Raw genomic sequence first — 14194 nt, 5'->3', positions numbered from 1 at the left:
TTCGAGTAAAATACGGTACATACAAAAAATTCGTGATAAATTTGAACCAGGCTCGTTTTATGATATCAGACCATCGCTAACATAAAGTTTAAAGCATGCAAATTAGGACTGGATAGACAATTTGAAGCTTTGTTGCAAGATTATGAGCTGAGATGCTACGCACATTCTGGCGTCCTAACCGGGAGGTTCGGGCCACCCACCCCCGTTGATCCTAAATCAACGAAATGATGCTTTCATTGAATGTCCTCTTCAATAAGTTTTATTTTTGCCGCGCAAGGTCGAACATTTACCTACAAATTTCATTCGAACAGAAAAAAATATTATTAATCTTATTTCGTGGAGCATGATTGGAGTTTACCAAAATACTTATGTGCCCAAGTGACCTCAATGAAGTAAGCTGTTGGCCGCTTATGCGGTGGCTGGGCTCTAAGAGAGATCAAGGTAAATACCAGCTACGAGTATTGTTCTCATTGTCGAGAAAAGAATATGAAACATAGCACCGGCCCATGCCTCCCCGTGTATTTTGATGGAACGAAAAAGCGCATGATTTATTGAAAGTTATCTCGAGACAAAATAGTTAGTCCCAGACGCCTAATATCAGGCACACTTTGCAGGCGAAAAACATTTTCACGTACACAGAGTGAAAAACCGGGTCTAGCCACTGCCCACTGGAAGAAAATTGCCTTTACCCAAAACCGGCCCACACCTCCCGGGTCTCCCCTATTCCAGAACCGCGCCGCTGACGAGCTCCTACCTCCACAACCGATCAGTCTGTGACGCAGCCTGCCCTTTGATCATTGGCTGTTACCGAATGACCCGGCACCGCTAGGTCACCTGGCTACTGGCTAGGCAAGTCGCAGTATAGGAGTCGGCCGGTGAGACAGATTCTTGATCACACGCTCACCCCGGACCACGGGCCATGGGACCATGGGACAATACAGTTCAGTTCTGTTCTGTGCAGCGGCGGTAGTGACTGGTGTTAGTGTGTGTCGCAAAAAAAATCGCAAAATGCCCCCGGAGCTGCCCCTCCTCTAGATCCGCCAGTGATCGTCACATTATGTAGTCGAATCTAGTTAATTCACTGTTTCATCCATAAATTGCGTCCTACTCTTATGTCAAGTGTTACCCGTTAGAAAAACACAGCTTTGTTTTAACAACCGTTGTTAAAATTTACATAGAAGTTGAATATAACTGACAAATATGAGCCACTTGCCTCGTCGATTTAGCATTACAACTAGTTCCGTTGCAACACACCTAGTTTCGTTGCAAAGTAACTAGGTAGTTTGCAACGTACCTAGGTAGTTTGCATCCTAACTAGTTAGTTTGCAAACTAACTGGACGGTCAGTTAGTTTGCAACGGAACTAGTTTCGTTGCAAACTACCTGGCCGGTCAGGTAGTTTGCAACGAAACTAGTTGCGTTGCAAACTAACGGATTTCGCATACTAACTGTAACATTTATACTGTATGCTGCATATGTAGTGGACGTCGCGCACTACCGGTCCCCATGCCGACAACGTTTTGAGCGCCTTTTCCGGAGGGCGCGGCTCTGGACTAAATGTACCGCGGCTAACATGTCAGATTAGGGCCGAGAGGCGGACGGATTTCATATAGCCGCCCCGACCGCGTCGCCGCGCAGAGCCTCAAGTGCCGCAGCCCGGGGCAGTGCTCGTTAGCGCCGAAATGAACCCGACATTACAACCGCCGCGGCCTCAAATCGCCGCTACCAGGGAGCTTTAACAGAGCTGTCGTCGCTACTATGAGGCAGTTAGGGTAAAACGGCCTGATGAAACAATGCGGAGCAGGAACCGTTTGATCCTATCCAATAGTTATTGCTGAAGGAGGGTTACATTATTTCATTAACAAGTAGGAGCCCCATGTATATTATGCAATGTAGCTCAAATCAATCAACAATTATGTTGGCATGGCCTGGGACGGTTATTTCCTTTATGTATATACCGAGACGTACAAATGTTGCACTGTTTGACCACTTTCGTGTACATTTCTAAGGCGATTCGGGTGTTATCATCAACGTCTTACCCAACAAGACACAATTATAGGTCTAGGTACATACTTGTTCATTTACAACTGGATCACTTTTTCCAACAAATTCCTTCCCCTAAATTGATACTAGGTGATTTTAATGCACACCATACTGCCTGGGGCTGCCAATACACCTCACAGCGCGGACACATACTTAACAACATCATGGATGCGCATGACCTCATATGCCTCAACGACAAAACACCGACATATTACAGAATTGAAAATGGTATTAACAAACTTTCGGTCATAGATCTTGTTCTAGCATCCCCTGACATAAGTCTTCTCTTCTCGGCCCAAGTCCAAATCGATAAATATTTCAGCGATCACTACCCTCTTCACATAGTAGTAGAGTCCTCTTCAAGGAGTCAAAACGATTTCTTCCTTCCAAAATGGAACATGAGGAAGGCCGACTGGAACGGCTTTCAAGATTACATTGACAAATACATAGAGGAATATAACAACCACAACGTAAATATAAGTAATAATAACATTGATATACAAAATATTTTAGATATAGTCAATGAAGCCGCAAATATTAACATACCACTTACCGGCCAAAGGCCCGGGTATAAACACGCTCCCTGGTGGAGTGACAGTTGTCAGAATGCGGTCGCCAGAAGGCGCAGAGCCCTCAGGCGATGCCGGAAGTGCCCCTGCCCCCAACACGAAAAAGAACTCCGCATAGAAATTAAAAATTGTAAAGACACCATACTTAACGCCAAAAAGCAAGCTTGGGAAAACTTCTCAAGCAAGTTCAACCGATTCACTCCCACATCCAAGATATGGGAATATATAAAATGTTTTAAAAATAAAAAGACGCCAAGCTTCAAAATACCATCATTGCTTATACACAACACACTCACAACAGAACCCACCACAGTAGCAACACATTTCGCAGCCCACTACGCATCCACCTCATCACAAAACAGCTTTTCGCAAGTACTCCACCACGAACTCAGCACCACACTAGCAACACTTACCTTTCACTCCGACAATACAGAGCATTACAATCACCTATTTACCCTTTACGAACTTCAACTTGCAATTTCTAAATCTGGCAATACTTCGGTAGGACCAGATAAACTAGCATACCTATTTTTCAGAAAACTAACCGACTTCGGCCTAAATCAACTTCTCTCGGCTATTAACCAACTCTGGGTTGATGGCTTGGCACCTTCCCAGACTCTTGGAGGGAAAGCATTGTCATTCCCATTCTTAAACGAGATAAACCAAACACCGATCCAGCTAGTTATAGACCTATATCCCTGTCAAGCTGTGCCTCTAAAATTGTCGAGAGAATGGTCAACAATCGAATCAGGGTGTATCTAGAGTCCAACAATCTCCTTTCACAACACCAAAACGGCTTTCGCCCAGCCCGTTCTACAGCGGACAGCATAATCCACATAATAGACACAATTCAGCAAGGCTTTTACAATGACAAGGTCACCGCAGCGCTATTTCTCGACCTAAAAGCAGCATTTGACAGAGTACACCATGAAGCACTTTTAATAAAAATACACAATATAGGCATTAAGGGCAGAATGGCTGCCTTTATAAGTAATTTCTTGGAAAACAGAACCTTCAAAGTAAGAATAGGCAACATATGCTCACCCACACACAAAATGGACCACGGAGTCCCACAGGGGAGTCCGCTCTCCCCGACACTCTTCCTTATCTTCATCAATGATATATTTAATAACATAAATCAAACAGCCCACAACGTAGAATATTCAATGTATGCCGACGACCTGGCCCTCTGGGCCACCCATCACAGTGTCGATACGGCTCACAATCGCATTCAAATAGCGCTTAATGACGTGAACTCCTGGTGCAAACGATGGGGAGTCGTTATAGCACCAACAAAATCGGCCACTATGACATTTTCAAAACAACCCAAACATATTAACCCGCGCATTCGTACACAATTGCAAGGCCAAATAATACCGACAGTAAATATCTTCAAATACCTAGGAGTAACTCTCGATAGGAGACTTACCTTCAATGCACACATTAAAGACATCTCATCAAGATGCACACGTAGACGCAACGTACTGAAAGCTATCGCCGGCACAGATTGGGGCGCCGACAGACGCACACTTACACACCTATATACATCCCTGATTCGATCGGTCCTGGATTATAATGCCTTTCTATTTACCAATATATCCACTACTCTCAGCAGCAAACTGGAGAGTATCCAAAACACTGCTCTACGCACCATCACAGGCGGTCTCCGCACATCTCCAACAATGAATCTCCGAGCTGATGCCAATATTCCTTCACTAGAACGTCGCCGGGAATATCAACTTCTCCGCTTCTACATAAAATCTCTAGCGAAACCAAACACAATAACATACAACATAATGACGAACCTCCCAAAAAATAATATAATAACACATAGAGAATACAAGTACCCTACAATAAGAAGACACATTAAAAATATTCTAAGGGACTACAAGATAACCCCACACGAGGTAATACCTACCCCACCTCTTAGTCCATTCTGGACACAAAATCACATAGAAACAATGCTTCTTTTCGACGACACCAAACGTGAGATCTCCAATCAAGAAATGCATAGCCTCTTTCTCCAATTTAAAGACGATTATCCAGACCACAAATTCATTTATACGGACGGCTCCTGCGCCGACGGGAAAACAGGTGCCGCCTTTTGCATCGACGGTTTCACCCAATCATTCCGCCTCTCCAATCATCATTCTGTTTTCTCCGCCGAACTATACGCAATCAAGGCTTCACTTCACCACATTGCCAATCGAAGCATCGACAAAATCATGATATGTACCGACTCGAGGGCAGCGGTACAATCACTCCACACACTACACAACTCATCAAACCCTATCATCCACGACATCAGGAAACAAATTAACTCACTAATAACTCAAAATCGAAATCGCGAAATCAAGGTCACATGGATACCGGGTCATGCAGGCATCACGGGCAACGAGCGAGCGGACCGAGCCGCCAAGGAAAGTCTCCAGGACCCTCCAAACGACTCGCTCCCATGCCCGGCATCCGACCTCCTAAATTCACTATTCGCCGCCTTCAAACAATCAGTTCGATTGGGACATCAATCCCCACTATCACCTCCACCCAATCAAACCCCTTCTTAAACCATGGCCCTCATCCAATCAGAACACCAGACTAAAAGAAGTGATTCTCGCGAGACTCCGGATCGGCCACACAAAACTCACACATACCTATATTATCGAGCAAACTCCGCCTCCTCTATGCCATCGATGTAGGTAATATAAGATATACAATCCAACATTTTCTTCTACATTGCCCCCTATACGACGTTGAAAGACAACCGATGAAAAGATATACGACTACTAATCAACTTCCAATGACGCTCCCTACTCTTCTTGGTGATTCAAATCCAGACCTACTTGACCTTCTTTTCGTTTTTCTACACAATACTAAACTTGAACGATCCATATAGCACAGTCTCGCGCTCAGTTCCGTGGTCGGCAAGCCGTCGATAGCGGTTCTGGGCGCGGGACTCAATCTTTTTGATTTCTTGGATACTGGCCATGTCAATTAAGGAGCCCCGAGCTTACGGGCACCAGCCGCCGCCGCGGAGACCATTGGCACGCGGCGGCGGGCTCCTCTGCCCCCCATCTGCTTGGAGAAAGAGGTGTCGGCACTATGCCGTCCGCAACGACCCGTTTAATGGATTGTTACGTCACTGGAGTCCGCACTGAAACGTCAGTTCTCTAATTATACCATTCAGCACTTGGCGACCCATAAGGTGGCCTCACCACCGGCACGCTCCGTGCCACCCGCTCCTAAGCGCACTACCGAGGACCCAGAAGCCGGCGCCATGTCCTCACCGGCCGCCCCTCAGGCCTTGCCCTCCGTCCGGTCCGACACCGACACCGACACCGACACTGACGACCCCGCTCCAAGGCCGTCCCGCCTCTCCAAACACTCGAGCGGCTCCGCGGAGAGCCTCGGCAGCGGCCAGTCAGAGGCCGACACTATCTCCCTACAGCTCGACGAGCTAGACACTACCATAGTCAGCGCCCCCACCCCCTCACCGCCGCCCCACGACACTCCACCGCTCCGCCGGAACAACACCGTTCCCTTGAGCCTGGCCGACCTGGATGTGCTGGAGTCAGCCAGGTCCGGCCCGCTCACTCGGTCCGCTCTAAAGAAACAGTAATATGCCACAACACACGGAGGAATTCCTGCTCCAGTGGAATGCTAACTCTGTAGTATCCCACTGGGCGGAATTCCGTGAATATATAGTTAATAAAAAGCCATTAGTAGCCGCCATCCAAGAGACCCACTTCCTCGACACTGACTCGACTAAATATAACTTTAACCTCTTTGGATATTCTCTTTACTGCAATAACGTAAATGATTCCCCACGCCGAGGCGGTTCGGCTTTGTATGTCTCTAACAACCTTCTACATCATCAAGTTAACTTTGACTCTAACCTAAATTACGTTGCAACCACAATCAAAATTGCACAGCGAGACGTTAATGTAATCTCTCTCTACTTGTCACCTAGTATTAACGTAACGTACCAACAACTGGATCGACTCTTTGGCCAAATCCCCTCCCCTAAATTGATAATAGGTGATTTTAATGCTCACCACACTGCCTGGGGCTGCAACAACATAACACAGCGCGGCACCACACTTTACAACATCATTAACAAACATAATCTCATTTGTCTTAATGACAAATCACCAACATTCCACAGAATCATGAACGGAACAAATCAATACTCGGTAATTGATCTTGTGCTGACTTCTCCAGAAATCAGCTTGCTTTTTACCCCAAAAGTGCAAATCGACCAATACTTTAGTGATCATTATCCTATGCATATAACAGTTGAATCCTCTTCAAGGTCAACCATAAATACATACCTCCCGAAATGGAACTTTAACAAAGCGGACTGGACGACATTCCAGGACGACATAGATGAACAACTTGACATTCTTAGCTTCAACGACAATACAAACAATAACGTAAATGACAACGATACAGTAAACATAGAAAGTTTCCTTCAGATAATAGGCGAAGCAGCTGAACGTTCTGTCCCATTGACAAAGCAAAGACAGGGTTACAAACACGCCCCGTGGTGGACGGAAAACTGTCAAAAAGCAGTCGCGAGGCGCCGCAGAGCCCTACGGAAATGTAGGGCCTGCCCCTGTGTTGCTCATGAAATTCAGCTCAGGAACGAAATCAGGAACGCAAAAGAAGTCATCAACGCAGCAAAAAAAGAGTCTTGGGAAAGCTTTTCGAACAAATTCAACCGTTTCACACCCATTACTAAAGTCTGGGAACATCTTAGATGTTTCCGCATCAATAAACCAAAGATATATAAAATTCCGTCACTGATTATACAAAACACACTCACAACAGACCCACAAGCAGTTGCCACACAATTTGCAGCCCATTATGCAAACATATCCTCAAACAACAACTACTCAGGCACTCTACACAACAACCTCAGCACCACCCTATCAACACTCACGTTCCAATCCGACAACACAGAACATTACAATCACCTATTCACCCTATATGAACTACAACATGCAATCGTAAAGTGTGGGAATACTTCGGTAGGCCCGGACAAACTGCCCTACATGTTCTTCAGAAAACTAACCCCCTTTGGCCTTGAACACTTTCTCAAGGTCATCAACCAGCTATGGGTTGAAGGCCACTTTCCGGACTCCTGGAGAGAAAGTATAATCATCCCCATTCTCAAAAAAGACAAACATAGCACCGATCCAGCTAGTTACAGACCAATTTCATTGTCGAGCTGTGCCTCTAAAATCGTCGAGAGAATGGTCAACAATCGAATCAGAGTGTACCTAGAATCACAACACAAGCTCTCACAACACCAAAACGGATTTCGACCAGCACGCTCCACAGCTGACAACTTGATACACATTATTGACACGATACAACAGGGGTTTTTCCATAATAAAGTGACAGCTGCACTCTTCCTCGATCTGAAAGCAGCCTTCGACAAAGTACATCACAAAGCTATACTTATAAAAACACATAACATGGGAATACGCGGACGAATGGCCAATTTCATAAGTAATTTTCTTAATAACCGCACTTTCAAGGTCAGAGTAGGCAACACCTACTCAACCCTACATAACCTCGATCACGGCGTCCCTCAGGGAAGTCCTCTCTCCCCGACGCTCTTCCTTATATATATAAATGACATCTTTGACAATATACACAATGTAACACATAACGTACACTATTCCATGTACGCGGACGATCTGGCGGTCTGGACGTCGCACCACAATGTGAATGCGGCATACCAAAAACTTCAAACGGTACTAAACCATGTAAACAAATGGTGTGACAAGTGGGGAATGCAAATTGCTCCCCACAAGTCAGCCTCACTAACCTTTTCCAAACAACGCAGACACCCCACACCTCCACGCCCGCTCCGTTTGGGCCGGGTTGAGATTCCGCAAACAAATACCTTTAAATATCTAGGCATCACACTGGACAGGGGACTCACTTTCACACAACACATAGCAGACATCACAGGAAGGTGCACCCGGCGCCTCAACATCATGAAATGTATCTCTGGTACACACTGGGGCGCCGACAGAAAAACACTGACACTTCTATATACATCTCTGATTCGATCCATCTTGGATTATAATGCCTTTTTACTAACAAATATATCCACTACTCTCAGTAACAAGGTCGAGAGTATCCAGAATTCCGCTCTTCGCATTATTTCTGGCGCACTCCGCACTTCGCCTTCATCGAATCTCCGTGTTGATTCAAACATTCCTCCTTTGGAAAGAAGAAGAGAATACCAGCTTATAAGGTATTACACGAAAGTAATGGCAAGAAAAGATACAATACCATACGCTATACTCAGTAACCTACCAGAAAATAACATAATAACACATAGAGAATACAAGTACCAAACAATAAGAAGACACCTTAAAAACATACTTAGGGACTATAAAATAGAAACTCCAAAGGTTCTAGATAACCCTCCACTGAGCCCGTACTGGACTAGGCACCCCATCCAAACCCTCATCCTCTTCGATGACAACAAAAAAGACATGAACACTGATGAAATGAAACAACTTTTCCTCGAATTCCAAAACGACCATAAAGACCATACTTTTATATACACAGACGGCTCTCGGGCGGACAACAAGACCGGAGCCGCCTTCTATATAAAAGGATTCGCACAATCCACCCGCCTCTCCGATAACCACTCCATCTTTTCGGCCGAACTCTACGCGATCAGTGCAGCGCTTCGACACGTAATCAACAAACCTGATAGACAACTAATGATTTGTACTGATTCCAAGGCAGCAGTGCAATCAATCGCAGCGGCCCATAATGATTCGCACCCAATCACGCGAGACATTAAAAGACAAATTAATCAAATCACCGACCAAAACAGAGAAGTTAAGATAATCTGGATACCCGGTCACGCGAATATTGTGGGGAATGAGCGCGCGGACAAAGCGGCCAAAGCCAGCCTCCGTGATCCCCCCAATAACTCCCTCCCATGCCCGGTATCAGATTATCTTAATGTCATTTACACGTCCTACAAAAAGTATGTCCAGTTTGAATGGGACGTAAATCCACATTACTACTTTCACCCAATCAAACCAATTATCGGACACTGGTCGACTGCTTATCAAAATACCCGGCTTAAAGAAGTAATTATAGCCAGACTTAGAATCGGACATACTAAATTGACACATGAATATATCTTTGATCAAGGCCCCCCTCCAATCTGCCAACGTTGTAACATAAGATACACAATTGAACACTTCTTGATCCACTGTCCCCAATATCAAGCAGAGAGGCAACCTATAATCCAATATATCACCCACAACCAACTAGCACTTTCAATTCCTACTCTCCTCGGCGATTCTCACCCGGATCTACTCGACTTGCTTTTCTCTTTCCTGAAGAATTCCAGGCTAGACCGATCCATATAGCACAGTCTCGCGCTCAGTTCCGTGGTCGGCCAGCCGTCGATAGCGGTTCTGGGCGCGGGACTCAATCTTTTTGATTTCCTGGATACTGGCCATGTCAATTAAGGAGCCCCGAGCTTACGGGCACCAGCCGCCGCCGCGGGGACCATTGGCACGCGGCGGCGGGCTCCTCTGCCCCCCATCTGCTTGGAGAAAGAGGTGTCGGCACTATGCCGTCCGCAACGACCCGTTTAATGGATTGTTACGTCACTGGAGTCCGCACTGAAACGTCAGTTCTCTAATCATACCAGTCAGCACTTGGTGGGGGTTTTGTAGGAGCCCCGAGCTTACGGGCACCAGCCGCCGCCGCGGGGACCATTGGCACGCGGCGGTGGGCTCCTCCCCCAACTCCTTGGACACTTGATTTTCTCTTGGTTTCTCTTGGTTTCTCTTGGTTTCTCTCGTGGTTTCATCGTAATTGTTTTTGTTTCCATTGTTCTTGTTGCGCCGTGATTTCGTCTATGTTTGCGAGCGCGCGCGTTTGCGTCCCTCCGGCGGCGGCGGCGGCAATCGGCATCTGCCCATCCCTCTCCCGGTTCTCGACAGGGATCCCTCTTAAAGGTTGAGGCCCACTCGAGACACATAGCCCCACAAACACACTTACACATTAGCGATATAACGTAACGTAATATCAAAGCAAAGGGATTTTTCCTGTGCAATTTGGCAAAAGCGCACAGGTTTTGCCCTCTAAGATAGGCACCAGGTTTTTCTAGTTAGGACTTTCCTGGTGGAACTCACAACACAACAACAGCACACATTACAACACTACCACATTTCAGCATCAAGATTCAGCAGCAAGAAATGTAAGTACTCAAAATCCCTCTCGGCACTGCCACTCTGGCACCCTTTCTGGCTTTCCCTTGCACTTGCTTCCACCGGACGTCACATGAGCCGGGCTAACGTAAACTTTGTTCTTAATATTGCCTTGGGCCGGAATAACATAGCCGGCATTAAAGTAAAGTAAAACGGAAGATCTGGCTAATTGCCAGCTAGTAACTTCCCCCTACCCCGACCAGGGCCTCGGCCTGTCGGGAGCAAAATTCAAAAAAATTTAAAAAAAAAAAATAACATAGCCGGCATTAAAGTAAAGTAAAACGGAAGATCTGGCTAATTGCCAGCTAGTAACTTCCCCCTACCCCGACCAGGGCCTCGGCCTGTCGGGAGCAAAATTCAAAAAAAAAAAGGGGTTTTGTAGGAGCCCCGAGCTTACGGGCACCAGCCGCCGCCGCGGGGACCATTGGCACGCGGCGGTGGGCTCCTCCCCCAACTCCTTGGACACATGATTTTCTCTTGGTTTTTCTTGGTTTCTCTTGGCTTTTCTCGTGGTTTCATCGCAATTGTCTTTGTTTCCATTGTTCTTGTTGCGCCGTGATTTCGTCTATGTTTGCGAGCGCGCGCGTTTGCGTCCCTCCGGCGGCGGCGGCGGCAATCGGCACCTGCCCATCCCTCTCGCGGTTCTCGACAGGGATCGCTCTTAAAGGTTGAGGCCCACTCGAGACACAGAAGCCATCTGGCCGGACACCCCGGGCGTGGCCTAGGTGGCTTGCATCCATGGCCCCCGGGAGTGGATGAAGGCGATAGCTCCACAAACACACTTACACATTAGCGATATAACGTAACGTAATATCAAAGCAAAGGGATTTTCCTGTGCAATTTGGCAAAAGCGCACAGGTTTTGCCCTCTAAGATAGGCACCAGGTTTTTCTAGTTAGGACTTTCCTGGTGGAACTCACAACACAACAACAGCACACATTACAACACTACCACATTTCAGCATCAAGATTCAGCAGCAAGAAATGTAAGTACTCAAAATCCCTCTCGGCACTGCCACTCTGGCACCCTTTCTGGCTTTCCCTTGCACTTGCTCCCACCGGACGTCACATGAGCCGGTCTAACGTAAACTTTGCTCTTGATATTGCCTTGGGCCGGAATAACATAGCCGGCATTAAAGTAAAGTAAAACGGAAGATCTGGCTAATTGCCAGCTAGTAACTTCCCCCTACCCCGACCAGGGCCTCGGCCTGTCGGGAGCAAAATTCAAAAAAAAAAAAACATTTGCCGGCCACGGAGCATAAGCTGCTCATCTCCATTATTTCGTCGTCTTTCAGAAATTTTGTCATGGACCTGCTTATTTTTAACGGACGTAGTTATGATACATGAAGAAAGGATGCTTAAAAGGATTGGAAAACTAAATTATTGGTAACTCATTTCCAGGGCAAGCCCAAGTGCAGCCATGCTAAACGGATAGCCGTTTGATCGACGACACATCGACGAGGTTGGGGAACTCGGCTGACACCTTATCAGCTGACTCAGTGCACAACACTCTGACGCGGTCCACGCTCTCTCAGCTTCCTCAGCGGCAGTCACACTCTGACTGACCCCTCTCGGACAGCACCACGGACCCTCACATTCACCGTCTCAGCTGCCTTGCCCCAGCTGCTCTGACCCCGCGCGCCCCTCGCCGGCAGGGCCGCGTCGACCGACGGGGCAAGAAGCCGAAACAGTTCAGCAGACGCTCGGCAGAGAGCTCCTTCAAGAGCATCGTCAAGACGCACGAAAAGTACGGCTGGGTGACGCCGCCGCTGACCGACGGCTGAGGGGGGTGGCCGCGCCCACAGCCCGCCGCGCCCCGCCTCCTGCTCGTGCACGTGGCCCGCGAGCTCAACGGGGCCACCGTGTTCAACGGGAGCACGCGCCGCTGGCAACTGAAACCACACCGCTGTCTATTCAGAGCTTAGGGGAGGGCTAGATCATATACTATTGGATAGTTATTTAGCTGAAGAATGGGTAATTGCATGTGACCAGATGGAGCCGAAAAAAAACTCTCGCCGCTGCTAGCGGAAGAAAAATCGCAAGAACCAGTGCTAGGACGTCTTAGAAACATGGACCTTGTCTGGCGTTAGTATGGGTCTGGGACTGATCTGGAAGTGTCTAGATGTTCCGTGGACTGGGCCTGAACTGCAGGCCAAGGAATAGGTCTGGAGCGGGTCTGGGCTGCGTTGAGGCCGGTGCTTGGGCTCTCTGGTCTTCACTGGGTCGGGGGTGGGGTGCGGGGGTCTGTTTTGAAGTGGGTCGGGGTCTGAGTTTGGCCCTGGACTCTGGTCTGTATCGGCTCGGACCCGGAAGTGTCAGCGATGAGCTGTATGTCCGCGCTCCGGCGAGTCAGCGGGGCAAAACAGAGTCAGTTCTCCGCAGCTGTTCGGCCAGTCGCCCCGCGGTCCGTCGGGGGAGGGGAAGGATGGGGGCGGGGGCGTCGGGCCTTTGTTTGGCCGCGGCGCGGATGCTTCCAATCACTGGCGGCCGGCGGTGCAGTGCCGGGGTGACTCAGTTCGCGCCGGGTCAAGGGTCAGCGCGACTGCGCGCCGCCGCCACTGCCGGGCCGCTGCTCGTGACCAGAAGGGACAAAGCGCTGCCCGCGGGCGTGCAGCAGCACCGACATACAACACCGGCAAAAACCGCGGCCCGATTACCGCGGACCGCGGCGCCCTGCGCCCGGAGATCGGCCGCACTTTACGTGGGCGCCAGGGTAGGGGAGAACGGGGTCAATTGTAACATTTTTTGCATTTTATCATCTGGAGCAAACACGTTTGCAGTTATAAAGCTCTTTCTTTTATGTTCAGAAACTATGATGTTTTGTCTTTAAAATGCAGTTTAAACATTTCCGAAATAACTTCTTTTTCGGGTCAAAATTGTTGTCCGAAAAAGTCAATTCAGCTGTTACAATTCACCTCAGATACGGGGTCAAAAGTAACACCACCCGGGGACAATTGTAACATGTTAATTTACAGGCTACAGCAACACAATTTTTTTCCAAAAGTTTGATTTAACAAAAGTATTTAACACTTGTTCATCTTCCCAGACTTGGTAGGGACGGTTCTTCTCAGGAAAAAAGGCTTAAAACTTCGCACTTATACAGGGGTTGGATGGACCTCCTCTCCCTCGGTTTTTCGCAAATCAATCGCGTAAAAAGCTGCTGATTGCGACAAAACTTACAGTTCTCGTAATTCTAGCAATGTTTCATCTTCCTTGAAAATTTGACGACTTCGACATAATGGCCACTGACCTATAACCTGTTACATTTGACCCCTGCAAAAATGTTACAATTGTCCCCGTCGCGCCTTGACATATTTTAGACGAAAC

The 14194-nt window shown here is 47.6% G+C and overlaps 1 protein-coding gene across 1 annotated transcript in view; it reads left to right on the top strand.

Moving 5' to 3' along the window:
- The window catches only part of LOC122393755 (ubiquitin-conjugating enzyme E2Q-like protein 1), a 41755-nt gene extending 28174 nt beyond the window's left edge, over nt 1-13581 (top strand). Inside the window, exon 2 of the mRNA XM_043390087.1 lies at nt 12523-13581. Coding sequence (XP_043246022.1) covers nt 12523-12651 — 129 coding nt within the window. The 3' untranslated portion in view covers nt 12652-13581. The remainder of the gene's footprint in view (nt 1-12522) is intronic.
- Nucleotides 13582-14194: the final 613 nt, after the last annotated feature.

This window comes from Amphibalanus amphitrite, unplaced genomic scaffold (genome assembly GCF_019059575.1).
Source record: "Amphibalanus amphitrite isolate SeventyFive unplaced genomic scaffold, NRLGWU_Aamphi_draft 000552F_arrow, whole genome shotgun sequence".
Lineage (NCBI taxonomy): Eukaryota > Metazoa > Arthropoda > Thecostraca > Balanomorpha > Balanidae > Amphibalanus > Amphibalanus amphitrite.
Note: the sequence above shows the minus strand (reverse complement) of the source record. Positions and strands in the feature narration are given on the sequence as shown.